General features: G+C 63.4%; 1 protein-coding gene across 1 annotated transcript; it reads left to right on the top strand.

The window, feature by feature from the left end:
* The first annotated feature begins 1,025 nt into the window (after window positions 1-1,025).
* SLC35C2 (solute carrier family 35 member C2) lies at window positions 1,026-16,060 on the top strand. Its single transcript, XM_028524888.2, has 10 exons — window positions 1,026-1,144; window positions 7,112-7,490; window positions 8,128-8,278; window positions 9,448-9,511; window positions 10,243-10,315; window positions 10,858-11,026; window positions 11,110-11,193; window positions 13,508-13,683; window positions 14,741-14,870; window positions 15,205-16,060. The coding sequence occupies exons 2-10, from the start codon at window positions 7,371-7,373 to the stop codon at window positions 15,336-15,338; spliced, it is 1,101 nt and encodes a 366-aa protein (XP_028380689.1). The 5' UTR covers window positions 1,026-1,144; window positions 7,112-7,370; the 3' UTR covers window positions 15,339-16,060.
* Window positions 16,061-16,335: the final 275 nt, after the last annotated feature.

Here is a 16,335-nt window from a genome sequence, read left to right as displayed (position 1 = left end):
TGAGGGCCATGATGGAAGTAGATACTTTCTCTTGCCTCAGAGAGATGGGGCAAGGACAAGCTCTTTCAAAAGGCATAGAAAGGGCACGCAGTACAGGCCTTGAGGACTGAGACCTTGGGCAGCGATGGGTGCTATTGTCAGTGATGGGTAAGTGCAGAACGAACTAATGCCTGTGAAATGCCAGCTGCTGCTGGCGGGGGCGGGGGGAGCAGCAGTTTGCATAATGCACTGCTTACACTCTGGCCTTGAACCTTCCATTCAGAGGGGCCAGGGGGCCCAGCTAAGTCACTTGCAGGGATCCGCGTTTGCAGCCAGTCTTAAGAGAGCCAAGTCGGGGTGGGAGGGGAACAAAAAGCCTCAAAGTGGTCCTCCATCTGCAACCCTGGCCTGCCCTGGCCTCCACATGGATCTCCGTGTCTGCTGGCTCTGCCTCTTTTAATCCATCCTGCAACATGAGCAAAACCTAAGCTCCCTAGGTGGCATTTTGGGACCACTGCATCCTGCCCCTTGGCTACTTTCCCAGCCATGGTTTTTATTCTTCCCTCCCGTTTCCTCTGAGACAGGCGCTCTCCCCTTGTGCGACCTATTGAAATTGAGATCATTCTTACAAAGTTTCAGGGACATAGAAAATGGCTCATAAATGTTTATTATTTACTACCTCCCGTGGATCTTCTAAATCCTGGAATGTAATGCCATAACTGAGCACTCCCCAGCCGGCTTGAGCAACCAGAAGAAAAAGCCCATGAGAGATTTATCTCTGTTTTTTTCCATGGTTGCCCAGCACTGGCTTGGAATAAGGTAAACAATTCGTTCAATAGAAGTAAATAGGTAACTATTTTCTGGGTCCCCGCGGTGCGCACGGGGCTCTGCAGCAGACACCGGCTCCAGAATGAGGCCCGATTGAGCGCAGGTGGGAAACAAACGCCTACAGCCCGAGGGGGTGCCCAGCGCTGAGCTCAAGGCATGCTCCCCGCGGAGGGCGCCGGACGAGAGAAGAGAGAACCCACCTCCACACCTCGCCCCGCCCGGGCGGGCGGCTGGCCCCGCCCCCAGCGGCTCCTGGCGGAAATGCTCCTCCCGAGCGCGCAGCTCTGGGCCTTGCACTTCCGGCTGGAGGCTCCCGGCCGGAGCACCCGCAGCCGAGGTGAGTGGGAGCGCGGCTGGACCCCGGGCGCCCTCGGGAGCCGGCGCCCGGCCGGGCCCTACGCGCCGCGGCGTGGGGCGCGCCTGGGTTCTCGCCCCGCCGTGGAGGGGGCCCGGGCCTCCACGCGCCCCCCTCGGCCGCCTTCCCCGCGCGCTGCCCCGGGTATCTCCCGAGCCCTCTGGACCCAGGCGGGAATCACGGCTGCAGGGCTCTGCCCGCAGAGAGGCTGCATCCCGCGGTGGGGTGGGAGTGGGGAGCCGACAGTGATCTCGTGAGCAAACGAGAAAACGTCAGGTGGTGGGAGGTGCCACGAGGATGAGGAGAGGGCCGGCGAGGAGAGTTCAGCCACGCCAAGGTCTGCGGAACCGTGTTGTAGGAGAGGAACAGCAGGTGCGAAGGACGCAGGCCTGCTGCGTTTGACAGACCGCCAGGGCCCGCGCGCTGGGTGCTGGGCGCTGGGTACTGGGTGCCGAGTGCCGGGCGTGTGGCGGGAGGACGAGGTCGCAGATGCCCGCCGGGGCCAGGCGTTGGGTCCTGGTGGGCCTTCTGAGGAGTTGTGATTCGCGAAACGGCTGATGGTCCGCTTTCCGTGCTGGAACCATTTGGGAGGGGGGCGGGGTGCAGGGACACCACTTAAGAAACTGTTGCAGTCAGTACGTGAAAGGTACTCGTGGATTCGGCTGTGATGGCGGAGTAGAGGCGAGGAGCGCAGATGGGTGAAGGAATTTGTTGGGATGGCCCTGACGGGACAGGATTTGGGGGAAGAGGGAAAGAGGCATTGATTTGGGGGTTTAGGCTGACATGACCAGATGTGTTATGCTGGCATTTACTAATGATGTTGGGGGCAGGAATCAAGGAATCAAAGAGTTCTGGGTTCAAGGTAGATGTACTAGCCTGGAGCTCGTAGGAAAGGTTAGGGCTGATGTAAGGAACTTAGACACCACCGGCCTGTCTGTCAGCTGGGCTGAGATTACGCAAGATGAGATTTAAGATAAGAGAGGCCAGGGTCCAACCCTCAGGCACCCAGTGGTTACACGTTGCATGGACTGAGAAAGAGTCCAGAAAAACGGAAGACCTCCTAGAGCATATGGTGTGGCATCCAAGAGGTTTTCCCGGGAAGGGGAAGGGGTCAGATGTTTAAGATGCTGATGAGACCAGCCACTTGGCCCTTGAAGGGGCAACAAGGAGGATGGCGTGGTGACTCAGTGGGGACAGGCCGAGGAAGTGTCACTCTAGGGGACCAGGAGGGGAGTAACCCCCTGCTGGCAGGCAGCATCACAGGCTTCACCTGATGCCCCTGACTTCCCTCCCAGGAGGCTCCTGGTTCATCCTCCTGCGCAGGTGAGGAGACTGAGGTCGGAAGTCAGGTGGCTTAGGGTCACGAAGTAGGGTGAGTAGGGGAGCCAAGGTTCGATCCCAGGTCTTCCCACCCCAAGCCCACCCTTCTGAGCACTAAGCCGCATGGCCCACGTCGCACTTGGGGTGATCTAGGGGAGCCGGGTGCCCTGCTGATGCGCCAGGCGATGGCTGCTGCTCCGGGCTGGCTGCCCCCTGAGGAAGGCAGGACGGAGCGTGGGATGCCTTTCCTGGGCCAGTGAGATTTGAAAAACAGCACTTGCTCCTTTAAGGCTGGCTTCCCTTATCACGAAATAAGGGCGGGGACCTTATCAGTTAGGGTCTCTATCTCCAACGTTACACAGGAGTGCTGGAGTGCTTCATAAGGGCACGGTGAGTGAGTGCGTAGATGATTTCCCAGAGCCCTGTTAGCCGAGGTCTGGTTTTGTGTTGGGGTGAGGGACCTTCCAAGTGATAATAAGGGAAGGAGAAGGAGTGTTAACTTTGAGACAGTGCTCCCTGGGGGCTGAGTCAGTCGTGGGCACTTCCTCGAGGTGGGAGACTTGGACTGGGCCTTTGAAGGAAGGGCAGGACTTGGATGGGGGTGGGGGGGCGGGCAGAGGGCAGAGGAACAGCAGCAGAAGCAGAAGGTACGAAGGGTTCAGACTGTCCCAGCCTGGAAGCCGTGGGTAGGAGCCACGGGGAGTGAATGCTGGAAGGAAGATCTCCCAGTGCCGGCACGCCCTGCGGTCACCTGTGCCATGTTAGCAGTCCTCTCAGGGAGCAGTTTTGCCCCCAGGGGACATCAGGCAGTGTCTGGGGACATTCTTGTTTGTCGTTACTGGGATGAGGGGCAGGGGTGCTTCAGGCATCCACTGGGTAGAGAACAGAGGTGCTGCTAAACAGGGCACAGGGCAGGCCCCCCCTGGAGCCCGGTCTGGAGGGCAGAGCGTGGGCCTCGGGGTCTGTTAGACGCCACCCCAGCTGCGATAGCCGGGTGCTGACTGCAGGGGTGGCGTGGCGGGGGGGGGGGGGGCGGTGCAGAGAGAACCCCGTGGAAGACTGGTGCGTCGTGTGCGGGAGAGCAGGCGGGGTGGCCCGGACGGTGGCGGTGGAGGCCAGGAGATGTGATCGCATTTGGGATATGTCGGGGAGATAGAGCTGATGGCATCTCTTGACTGAAATCTGTGGGCCGAGGGGAAAAGAGGAATCGAGGATGAGAGCGCAGTTAATGGCCTTGAGTGACTGTGAGAATGAACGGCGGCTCCGCTGGCCGAGATGGGAGGAGGAGCAGGTTCGGACCGAGGGGTGGCGAGTTCCGGAGCACAGCAGTCCGTTCCGGAGCACAGCAGTCCGTCCCGGACAGGCCGGTGTGAGTTCCCCGATGTGTGCCGTCGGCGCGCAGAGAGAAGCAGGCAGCTGGGTGTTCGGCAGCTGGGTGTTCGGCAGCTGACAGGGAGGTCAGCTCCGGAAGGCGTTTCACGGGATGCGCCCGCCTTAGGCGGAATAGCGCAGTGGTTCTCAGCGTCGTGGAGGCAACACCCTCTCTTAATGACAAATATATATTTTAAAATTATTATTTTCCCCACTTTTTTAAAGATTTATTTATTTATTTTTAGAGAGGGAAGGGAGGGAGAAAGAGAGAGAGAGAGAGAGAAACATCAATGTGCGGTTGCTGGGGGCCGTGGCCTGCAACCCTGGCATGTGCCCTGGCTGGGAGTCGAACCTGCGATACTTTGGTTCGCAGCCCACGCTCAATCCACTGAGCTACGCCAGCCAGGGCTGATGACAAATATTTCGTTAACAGCATTGCCCCCTTCTTACCTTAAGATGAAACCTGTGGTTCAAAAAAACTACCTACACATAACTTTATAAAAGTTGGCTGTGCCCTCACCATAATGTAAAAGAGGAATAAAAGGAAGCCATTCGCAGTAAAGTGTTTCCATATGTGAGTTCCCGGGCACAGGGTGCTGGAAGCTGCAATGAAGCAGGCAGGGCGGGCTCTCCCTGCCCCTGTGGAACCTCTGGGAGGGCAGGGCCCCGCCCCCGTGCACACAGCCAGCCAGGCTGGCAGCTGCCCAACCCCCTGCATGCCGGGGCTTCTCCAGACGGGAAGCCCGTGGCGCCCGTTTTATCAAGAACGGTTCCACATCCCCCCGGGGGACACGGTAAACGTGTTCTCGGAAACGGCAGCGCCTGGGAGAGCCGTGGGAGGAGCTGCTCTGTGTTACCGGTGAACCAGAGTTGGGTTCTGGATTCGGGGAACCACAGGGAGTCTCATCTGCAGGAATCTCGAAGTCACGCAGGATGCAGGACAATTCTGGGTCACGTGGACTGTCCCCCTCACAGTCCCTGCCCACCGAAAGTGAGGGGTGCCCCCCACACTACCACCATGGGTCTCCAAAGTTCCCCTGAAGAGACCCAGAGCCCTAGGGTGTCCTTTGGGACGTAAACCTTGCGCCAGCTCCCAGCTGGCCGTGGGGGAGGGGAAATGATGACCCAGGTTCCAGAGTACAGCACCAATGCCAACGGTCCCTTCAGAAAGGACGGGGGCGGGGGCGCAGCTGGGGTAGGCCTGATCCCATGGTGCTAGGAGGGCCTCCAGGAGGTGGCTTCCAGCAGGGCGGGGCCATCTCAGAGGAGGAGACAGGAGGAGGGGCACAGATGAAGCAGTAGGTGGGACAATGCTAGACTGGGGGTGCCCACTAGGTCTCCCTGGGCCTGGCACGCTCTGGGCACTCCCCGGGGTTGGCTGGGTGATGGGGGGGCAGGGAGGGGCTCGGTTTGGCACGAACTGAAGCCGGCTCCTTGTCCGTGAGAGTGGTCAACAGTGGCTGGGGCCAGGCAGGTGTGGGTTTCCTGAGCCGTTTTTAACTCCCGAGAGACCGGATTAGTCCCCGAAACCCACAGGCCCGCTGTCTCACAGTGAGGCATCCCTGTGCGGAGACCGCAGAGCGTGCAGGGGCTGGGGGCAGAGGAAGGGGGTGAGGCTAGTGGGGACGTGGGGAGCCGCCCAGGGGACTCTGACGTCACTCCAGTTTTCCTGCCCTGCACAGGTCCCATGAAGGAACCTCAGGGGAGCTGCGAGAGGACCCGTCCCACGTGGTGGGGGGCGCGGGGCCGAGGAAGCAGCATTCGAGGTGGAGCCGAGTGGGTCAGCCGAGGAAGTCAGGGGTCGGGGCCGGAGCGTCAGGCTCCCGGAGGCAGCAGGAAGCAGCCTGCCTGGCGGGCCCAGGGCACCAGGGCTGGGGCGGAGCCGGGTTGGGGGGGGCCGCTCGGGCCCTTTCAGCCACAGGAAGGGTTTTGATCTGTATCTCGAGAGCAGTGGAAACCACGGAAAGGGCTTTAAGCAGTGGTCTGACACGATCAGATTCATGTTTTTAAAAAGTCACTCTGGTAGCGATTCATGGAGGACAGCTTGAGGCGACCAACGGTGGATGTGACAGGGTGCTCTGCTCCACACACCTGTGCTGGGGCCGGGCTCCTCCCTGCCGCCCTGTCCGCTCTGGTCCGCTCCCTGTACGGGACAGGCTCCCTGTGGGACAGGCTCCCTGTACGGGACAGGCTCCCTGCACGGGACGGGCTCCCTGCACGGGACAGGCTCCCTGCACAGGACAGGCTCCCTGTGGGACAGGCTCCCTGTACGGGACAGGCTCCCTGCACGGGACGGGCTCCCTGCACGGGACGGGCTCCCTGTGGGACGGGCTCCCTGCACGGGACAGGCTCCCTGTGGGACGGGCTCCCTGCACGGGACAGGCTCCCTGTGGGACGGGCTCCCTGCACGGGACAGGCTCCCTGCACGGGACAGGCTCCCTGTGGGACGGGCTCCCTGTGGGACGGGCTCCCTGCACGGGACAGGCTCCCTGCACGGGACAGGCTCCCTGTGGGACGGGCTCCCTGTACGGGACAGGCTCCCTGTGGGACGGGCTCCCTGTGGGACGGGCTCCCTGTACGGGACAGGCTCCCTGTGGGACGGGCTCCCTGCACGGGACAGGCTCCCTGTACGGGACAGGCTCCCTGTGGGACGGGCTCCCTGCACGGGACAGGCTCCCTGTACGGGACAGGCTCCCTGTGGGACGGGCTCCCTGCACGGGACAGGCTCCCTGTACGGGACAGGCTCCCTGCACGGGACAGGCTCCCTGTGGGACGGGCTCCCTGTGGGACGGGCTCCCTGCACGGGACAGGCTCCCTGTGGGACGGGCTCCCTGCACGGGACAGGCTCCCTGCACGGGACAGGCTCCCTGTGGGACGGGCTCCCTGCACGGGACAGGCTCCCTGCACAGGACAGGCTCCCTGTGGGACAGGCTCCCTGTACGGGACAGGCTCCCTGCACGGGACGGGCTCCCTGTGGGACGGGCTCCCTGCACGGGACAGGCTCCCTGTGGGACGGGCTCCCTGTGGGACGGGCTCCCTGCACGGGACAGGCTCCCTGTGGGACGGGCTCCCTGCACGGGACAGGCTCCCTGTGGGACAGGCTCCCTGCACGGGACAGGCTCCCTGCACAGGACGGGCTCCCTGCACGCGACAGGCTCCCTGCACGGGACGGGCTCCCTGCATGAGACAGGCTCGGGGTGGTGGGCCGGCGGCCTTCACTCAGCCCAGGCCACCAGAGCTGCCTTTCCATCCTTCTAGCCCCCGACCTGGGGCCCCAGGAGCCCTGCAGACGGTTAACCATGGCGAGGTCCGGCCCGGGCCCCCAGCCCCTCGGGTGAGGCTCCGCCTGGGGCTCCGCGAACCGCCCCGAATCATGGGGGTGAAGAGAGCTCCGAGCAGGCGACGTTCTCGTTCTCGCTGAAAGTCGTGGCCCAGGCCGAGCGGCGCTCCCTGCAGCCCGTCCTCAGGAGAGGTGCCTGCCCCCACCGGCCCCGGCTGGGGCTTGCCGCTTCCACGGATGGGGAGGTGGGCCCTGGACGTGGCCTTTGTGTGGAAGGCGGTGCTGACTCTGGGGCTGGTCCTCCTCTACTACTGCTTCTCCATCGGCATCACCTTCTACAACAAATGGCTGACGAAGGTAACTCAGAGGAAGGCCTGGGTGCTGGGGGGAGGGATGGGGGAGCGGGGGGCCCTGGGAGGAGGGGCCTGGGGCCACAGGGTCCCTGATATTTAGCCACAGGAAGGCATGGCCTTCCACCAGTCAGACGGGAAGCCGGTCACACTAGTGATAAGACAGGCCCTGCAGCCAGCCCTGCCACACCAGGCTGGAAGAAATGTCTGGATACAGCGGAAAGGGGGGTGCGGGGAGGGGGCTGGTGCACAGAGATGAGCTGTGGCGACTTGCAGGGGCGAGGCAGCGAGCAGCTGCCGACCAACGGGGAGGAAGGTCCCCCAGTGCTCTGCTGATTGGCACGGCCATCCTGGCCACACTGGCGGTTACCCGGGGTGGGCCGCGAGCAGGTAGCTGACAGGTGGCTGAAGGGGCGGGGACAGCACCGAGCTCACACAGAGCCCCATTCCTCACCTGCTGTCTGTGTGGCCTCCAAAACTGGGGCCAAGTCTCTCCTGATGGGAATGTAGGTACAAGTCCTCAGGAAGCACGGGAGTCGCCCCAGGGCCACCAGGTAGAGGCCGGCGCAGGGCGCGGGGAGGGCGCCAGGGGAGGGCCCGCTGTGCGAGCCGCGCCCGGACCGGCTGTGCCTTGGGCCCTGCAGAGCTTCCACTTCCCCCTCTTCATGACGATGCTGCACCTGGCCGTGATCTTCCTGTTCTCCGCGCTGTCCCGGGCGCTGGTCCAGTGCTCCAGCCACAGGGCCCGCGTGGTGCTGAGCTGGCCCGACTACCTCAGAAGAGTGGCTCCGACAGGTGTGTCTGTGGGGAGGGCCCGGCGGGTGGCGGTGGGGGAAAGGGGTGGTTACTCTGGAAGCCAAAGGCCAGGAGCGAAAGGAAGCCTTGGAGAGGTGTGAAGTGAGGCCGTCTTTCCCTGGCTCACCCGTGTGTCCTCACCCTCTCTGCCTGCCCTCCCTGCCCTCACTTCTGCCTCTGACACACTCCCTCCCCCTCGCGCCCCCAGGAGAAGCCCCACTGCAGCAGTGGCCTTGTCGTTCCCTTGCCCTTGAACACGCGCACTGAGCTGTGTTCCCGGAGCTCGTGCTGGGCAGAGCGCACAGCCCCTGCCGCCGTGGAGCTGAGCAGAGGGGAAGCAAGCCAAGCAGGGCTGGGCTGGGCTCTGGGTGCTGAGTGCTGGGCTGGGTGGGTTCCCCAGGCAAGGGCTGAGTTGGCCAAGGCCTGGAGGGTGAGCGGGGCCTGCTGGTCCTGGGAGGGAGAGGTTGGGTGTGTGTGAAGGTGGGAAAGAAAGCCTGAAAGTGTCTCAGGATGCTGAGAACTTGGCCTTGGTGAGCAGTCATGGGAGAAATGATGGGGGGAGGGGTCTGGTCCTGGAGGGCCAGGTTCTCGGGGTCAGATTGACGCCTGTCATGGTGGTGGTGGGGGAGGGCATTCAAGATAGTGGGCGGGTGGGAACAACACAGGCCCCGGCCAGTCAGAGGACCACAGCCTGGACACCGGAGCAGCCCTTCCCCCTTGTTTTTGGCCGGGAGTTAATTTTTCTTCTTATACTTTCTAATCCTCCCCTGAGGACATGCTCATTGATTTTTAGAGAGCGGGGAGGGAGGGAGAAAGAGGGAGGAAAACGTCAATGAGAGAGAAACTTCAGTCGGTTGCCTCTCGTATGAGCCCCTGCTGGGGACCGAAGGAGCAGCCTAGGGGCGTGGCCTGAACCCTCGCCCGGACCTCCGGGTTCGCCACACAACCACGCTCCAGCTGCACCCACCGGACCTCTCCGGCCGGGGCCAGGAGTTCACCATTTCATCGCTGGGTGGAAAGGAAGGCCCGAGGGCCCCCGTAGAAAGCCGGGGTGAGCAGGGCCAAGCGGGACACACGAGGGTGCCTCGCGGCCGCGCTCTGATAACTGGCGTCCCCACACCCCCTGCCCTTTCTCCCCCACGGTCCGTGGGCGCCCCCTGTCTCCACAGCACTGGCAACGGCGCTTGACGTGGGCTTGTCCAACTGGAGCTTCCTCTACATCACCGTCTCACTGTGAGTGGCAGCACGCCCGCCCTCCCTCCCCCGCACGCTCAGGTTCTCCGGCCGTCCTGCTGGCTGGGTGCACGCCCGACCGACAAGCCAGGCACCAGTCTCTGGGACCGGCCCTCCTCTGGCAGCTGCTCCCCGACACCCAGCAGCTCTCCAGAAACTCGCCAGCCTCTCCCTTAAGCTGGGCACACAGGGCACTCGGTGCCTACCAGGTGGTTGGGGAGTCCAGGACTCAGCGGGGGGGGGGGGGGGGGGGGGGGCAGGTGTGGCTCTAGAGACAGGGCGTGGCGGCAGGCGGCTGTGCAGGGCCGTGGGAGGGCGACTTCTCACCTCCGAGTCTGTGAGTCTGTGCGTCGTTGGGAGCGCAGCCTCCTCCTCCCTCCCTTTTTCCCTCCCCCACCGCGTCTCCACTGTGGGGAAGGTAATAATAATAGGCCTGGTGAGTGCCATGTCAGACCTGCAGCCTGTTCTCCCTGGCGATAATGAGAGGCTTCCTAGAGATTTCTTTCACTTAAAGGTCATGTTCCAGCCCAGGTGACTCAGGCCACCTTCTGCCCTCTTTTGTGCCCAATTGCACTGCTCCCCTGAGCAGAGCCAGTTGCCCTCAGGGAAGTCAGGGAGCTCCGCCCCCCCCTCCCCCTCTGCCCTCCCAGGTGCTGTGAGCTCCTCTGTCCAGGTGGGTCTGAGCCCCAGGCTCCAGCCTCGCATCATGGTGATTCGATCTTCCCTTCCAGGTACACTATGACCAAATCCTCAGCCGTCCTCTTCATCTTGATCTTCTCTCTGATCTTCAAGCTGGAGGAGCTGGTGAGGCCCAGCATCCCCTCTGCCCCTCCTATCCCACAGACACTGAGCACAAAAAGGGGGGGCTCCGAGCAGTGGCTGGTCACTATGTGACGGAAGAGACCAGCCCAGCCAGGCGGCGGAGACTCCCGTTGCTGAGGAAGGACGTGGGACTGGGCACTGCTGAGGATGTTTAGAAAGTGTGGCGGGCGGCCGGCGGGGGTGTAATGACCAAAGGCGGAGGGACTCAGGGAAGAGGGCCCGGGTCGGGGTCAAGCTGGGTCAGAAGCCCCCTGCTGTGTGAGACAGTAGGTACCCTTTGTTTCCTAGTCCCCGGGAGGGGAGAGGCCACGTGGGGGCCCAGGACAGCCCTGCAAAGCACTTCCACCGTTCAGGGCGGGTAGGGGTGCTGGGGAGGTGCCCGCTGCATCCACCCTGCACACGTCCATGGGAAGGAGCTTGCCGTGGGGGAGGAGGGACAGCAGAAATGGCCGCCGGCCCCCAAACTGCAGGTGTGATGACCTCAGACTCCTAAGTTAGTTGCCCCCTGCTTTCCATCCCGGTAGCGTGCGGCGCTGGTCCTGGTGGTCCTCCTCATCGCGGGGGGCCTCTTCATGTTCACCTACAAGTCCACGCAGTTCAACATGGAGGGCTTTGCCTTGGTGCTGGGGGCCTCGTTCATCGGCGGCATCCGCTGGACCCTCACCCAGATTCTCCTGCAGAAGGCGGAGCTTGGTGAGAAGGGGCGGGGCACGGGGCAGGCAGGGTGGAGGCGGCGCGCCCCAGCCTGGTGGCTCACCCGTGTCTCCGTTCTGCAGGGCTCCAGAACCCCATTGACACCATGTTCCACCTGCAGCCGCTCATGTTTCTCGGGCTCTTCCCTCTCTTTGCCATCTTCGAAGGTAGGTGGGGCCGCCCACCCCGGGCACCGCAGCGCCGCAGACCCCCAGCCCCTGCTCTGAGCCCAGCACTGCGCCCGCTGCCGAGGGTGCCGCGAGCAGAGGTGCGGCCCCTCCCTGGCCGTGCCTGGCCTGGGCAGACGCTCACACCACGCGGCCGGAGTCCAGCTCGATAAATGGTATCATAGAAAGTGTACGAGGCACAGCAGGCAGCAGTGACCGTGAACGTGCCCAGCCCTGAAGGTACACCAGGGCTGTTCTAATCACGTTACATACAGTTAACTCTTTCAGCGCTGCCCAGACCCTCTGGGGCAGTGCTATTAACATCCCCATCCCGCAGGCGAAAGAAACTGAGGCAGAGAGCAGTAACGACAACCTTGCTGCGGGTGCCGGGGCTCATAAACGAGCCTGGGCGTGGGTGCAGGAGCCGGCTCCAGAGCCCCTCCTTTTAGCCGTCGTGCTGCGTCCCACCTCTTGGGCAGAGCCGAGGGGCCTGAGCTGTCTCGGCCTGGCAGGGTGGAAAGCCAAGTCAAAGAGGCTTCCCCGACAGCGTACCTGGGGGGAGTGATTGGGACTTCGACAGGCTGGTGGGCTCGGGGCATCCCCAGAAGTGGGAACAGTAGGTTTGGAAGAGTGTGTGCTGGGGTGGCAGAGTGTGGGTTTGGGGGGCGGGGTGCAGGGTGCCCAGGGCCGGTGCACAGGAGCCTGGGCGAGTGAGTGGGTGGTTCCCCTCCACTGTCTTCTCTGGGAGGAAAGGGGGTGGCGGGGGCAGGGGGGCAGGACCCTCCCTCCCGTGTTTTGGGATTATCCTTTGTCCCGGAGTCCCTTCTGTCCTCGGGGTCGTGACAGAAAATCCTGCCCTGCATCCATTTAAGTTTCAAGCAGTGAGGCGTCTCGAACCTCTTTGAGCAAATTATTCTGCAGCCCCGTTGTCCAGGAAACTTCTGTTCTGCAGCCTCATTTTTCTTCCTTTGTAGAACCTCTCCCCGTCCCTTCAGGACGCCCCCTGTGCAAAACGCTGCGCCGTCCCTCCCTCCCCGGTGTTTGCACCCGCCCCGTCTCCGCAAACCCGCCTCGTCTCCGCAAACCCGCCTCCCAGAGCCCCCGCCCGCCCGTTGTCACTTAGCAAAGCTGCATGGATTTAGCTCCTTTAATCTTTTCTGTAAATTAATCCCCCAAGCGCCTTCATTACTTCTGTTGCTTTCCCCGAGTTCCCTCCAGTTTGCCCGTGCCTCTGCAGTGCTGCTGAGTGCGGCCCCACACGAGACGTCCTGCATCTCGAGGCTGTGTGCCTGCGGGGGGCGGGGGGGTGCCTCTGTCACTCTGCATGTCTTTGCGGCTTCGCTCCAAAAACCTCAGAGCCGCAGGCCAGCCTCCTGCTCCCACGGGCGTGTCCTCTGTGCCCAGTTCTGGGCCCAGCTGGCGCCCTGCTCTGAGGGGCCTGTCGTGCGGGGAGGGACCCTGGGGTCGCCCTCTCAGAGGGACGGCGTGGGAGGACCAGAAACCCCCGGAAGTCTGAGCAGAATTCAGTGCCTGGATGCCCGTGTGGGTGTCTCTGGAACGAAGGGACCGAGGTTTTTGTAGTCTATTTATAATGCATTGTTTGGTTTTGGAGAACTGTTCGTCAAATTACACCATCTGTTCGAGAAGCCCTGGTCTAGTCCCAACCCTTTCGTTTTATTAGCGGGGAAATGTGCTCCAGAAACCGGGCGTGTGTCTCAGCCAGGTCCCACAGCTATGTGGTGGTGAGGCCTGGATTGAAATGGCCAGAGTGGTGAGGACAGGGCTTTGTCCCGGTTTGCAGGTGGCCCGCCTGAGACTGAGAACAAGGGACTCCCCGCTGTGGAGCGGGGAGGGCGTCCGCAGCTCTCACCCGACGGGCTGTCCCTTCTCTTTCTGGCCCGCTAGCTGCCACGGCCTTAGCATGAAGTACCCCCCTGCCACCCTTCCACAGGTGGGCGGGGAGCGCCTCAAGGAAGAGCAGGGCGCCCCAGTGCGTTTCCTCTGCGGGGCTGTCCCTGTACTTAGCCCGGGGCCCCAGAGCCCTCCCTGTCACTCCCCGCGGGGATCTCCGCTCCTGCTGCCCCGGGGCTCTCTGGCAGCCTTCCCCGCTTCCCGGGTCTCCCCCAGTCTCGGGCCCTCTGCGTGGGAGTCCTTGCGCTCAGGTGCTGGGGAGCCTGCCCTGCGCAGGCACAGGCGAGGTGGCAGGTCCCACCGGCTGCAGGGAGTGCAGGGAGGGTGAGGCCTCCCGGCAGGCACACCCAGGACGGCAGGCTCACCCAGGACATGGCCGCCCCTCTCTCCCCGTTGCCTGCAGGTCTCCACTTGTCCACGTCTGAGAAGGTCTTCCGTTTCCAGGACGCTGGGCTGCTCCTGCGGGTGCTCGGGAGCCTCTTCCTCGGCGGGGTTCTCGCCTTCGGCTTGGGCTTCTCCGAGTTCCTCCTGGTGTCCAGAACCTCCAGCCTCACTCTCTCCATCGCGGGCATTTTTAAAGTACAGACGCAGAGGTGACCCCGGTCCTGTCTCAGAGGGGAGCCCCCGAAGGTCTCCCTCGCCAGCAGCTCCCGTCCCAGCTCCCACAGCCCAGGGCCTGCAGAGGAGGGACCTCGCTCTGGCGCTGGGCGTCGTGCGCCCGTCCTCACCCCTCCCGTCCTTGCTGCAGGCCTGTGAGGTGGGGGTGGCCTGGCCGTCGGGCAGGAAGGGCTGCTGCTCCCCGAGGGAACCGGTGGGGTGGCCGAGCTGGGGTGCGGAGCGGGTCTGACTCCACAAGGCTCGGGGCGCACTTGCATCCCACGAGGAATGCCAGCGGTGGTTGAGAAGCGCCCTCACCCAGTCCACACTCTCCAGGGACACGTTCTCTGATTGGCTGGCGACGTCTGCCAGCGGCACGGCCTGGGACAGTGCTGTCACGAGTGCCCTGTGCCCGCCTTTCCCACCGCCCAGCAGCACTCTGGCCTCCCCTCTCTCCCCTTCCCCCCGCCACCACGCCTCCCTCCTTCCCCCTCGGGCCGTGGAGGGGTCCGCTCTGTGGCACTGGAGCCGTGGGGCCTGACGGCAGAAATGCAGGGCTCCCCACGGGTCTTCTGTTGCTGACCAAATGACCAGGCGCACACCGTGGTCCTCAGAGTGCGTCCTGTCGCGGTGCCATTTGCAGCCACCGTGTGCAGCGAACCCCAGGACCCATGCGTGTCCTGTGGAGCCCGGATGACGCTGCACCCTCCGTGGCAGCTGAGGGCCCTCACCTGTGGGTGCCTTCTGGAAGGGCGGCTCTCCTTTTTCCGGGAACACAGCTGCACTCGGCTTGTCTGTCTGTCCTGACAGCCCTGAGAAGAGCGCCTCTTCTGTTGCTTCTCAGTAACAGGCAGAAAGCCCTGCGTGCTGGCCTGGTCCCCGGAGCCCTGCGGAGGCTGCTGCTTTGCCCTGCAGGGCAGCCTGCCCTGGCCTGGGAGTGTGGGCGAGCCAGCCCCCTCCCACGGGTGTGCTCGGTGCCTCGGCCCTCCGGGCTCAGGGGCCGACTGATCGCTTCCCCTTCCCGCTTCTCTGCCCGCAGGAAGTCTGCACTTTGCTGTTGGCGGCCCATCTGCTGGGCGACCAGATCAGCCTCCTGAACTGGCTGGGCTTCGCCCTCTGCCTCTCGGGGATATCCCTGCACGTCGCCCTCAAGGCCCTGCCCTCCAGAGGTGACCGGGGCCCCTTCGGAAGCCTGTTCTGGTGACCCCCTCCCCCGTGACATCCCGCCCCTCTGATTCACAGCCCAGCCCTGCCAGGCAGAGGCCGGAGGCCCTCAGCTTGCCCCCAGCAGTCCCAGTCTGCAGGGTTCAGCCGCCACTGCACTGGCTGGTGCTCTAATTCAGGAGATGTGCCTGGCGGCCCTGCTGGCGCCACTCCTCTGAGGGGATGCTGGAGTTGTCTCTGAGAAGCGCGGGCGGGGACCCGGGTGACGAAGCGCACACTGTGTCAGGAGACGCCGGGAAGCCAGTGCTGGGTCTGTAACTGGTCTCTCTTCATCCCCAGGGGATGGCGGCCCCAAAGCCCCCAAGGGGCTGGGTTCCAGCCCTGACCTGGAGCTGCTGCTTCGGAGCAGCCAGCCGGAGGAGGATGGCAACGAGGCGGCGGAGGAGGAGGAGTACTTCGTGGCCCAGGGATAGCGGCGACCCGCCTCTCCCACCCTTTGTGCCAGGCGGCAGCTCAGGGCCCGGTGGCTCCGCGCAGCAGCTGGGAGCGGCGGGCCTGGGTCAGGGACTTGGTCGGACCGGCCAAGCGAGCGCCCAGAGCTGGGCCGTGCTGGGCTGGAGTCGCAGCGGACGGAGGGAGGGCTCTTTCTCAACTGGCTGCCGGGACCGTGACTCCAGAGGCCTCTCCGAGGGGCCTGGTTTGGGCTGCAGAGCAGCTGGGACGGGGACATGGAGACGCTTTTTGCCCCGACAGTCTTTCCCCGGAGAGCAGACCTGGTTGCGGTTTGCAAATAAAGGGTGTTCGGTCCTCTGGCCGCCTCGTGTTGCCTGCAGGTGTGGGCGCAGGGAGGGGCGGCCCCGGCCCGGCCTACCCCCTTCTCTGCCTGGGGCCTCCTGCGGGGGACTGGTCACTCCCCAGGCCCTCCGCATCGCGTCCCTTGTGCTCCTGGTGGAGCCCCGGGACCCTGTCTGGCGGCCCAGGCGCACCTGCAGGCAGGAAAACAGTTAATGTGCAGTGAGTCCCATGTTCTGGGGACCTGGAAGCTTTCACAGCCTGGGCTTCAATCCTGACTGCGTCACTTACTGGCCGTGTGATCTTAACCAAATCGTGGAACCTCTCTGTACCAGCTTTGTCATCTGTGAAATGGGGAGAATAATTGTCTCGGAGTTGTTCTGAAGATTGGAAACAGTTTAAATGTCATATAAGTGTTTATTTTGAAAATGCTCTCAACACCCATGGAACCAAGAGCCTAAATGAGTGGCTGACCTAGGGTTTACGGCCGGCTCTGTGTGGCTGTCAAACATACGTGGATGGGTTTGCAGCCTCCCAGCTTTCCTGCAGTCACCTACCCTGCACTGGTCACACTGCCCCGCTAGACCGCAGTCTTTCCAAGAGGCAGGGACCCAGTTCCCCTGGGCTGGGGGGGGCTGGGGGCTAGGGGGTCACATCCTCCCAAGCAGAAGTGCTTTT

Source organism: Phyllostomus discolor, chromosome 9, assembly GCF_004126475.2.
Source record: "Phyllostomus discolor isolate MPI-MPIP mPhyDis1 chromosome 9, mPhyDis1.pri.v3, whole genome shotgun sequence".
Taxonomy (NCBI): domain Eukaryota; kingdom Metazoa; phylum Chordata; class Mammalia; order Chiroptera; family Phyllostomidae; genus Phyllostomus; species Phyllostomus discolor.
The sequence above is the reverse complement of the archived record's forward strand: the minus strand, read 5'-3'. Positions and strand labels throughout refer to the sequence as shown.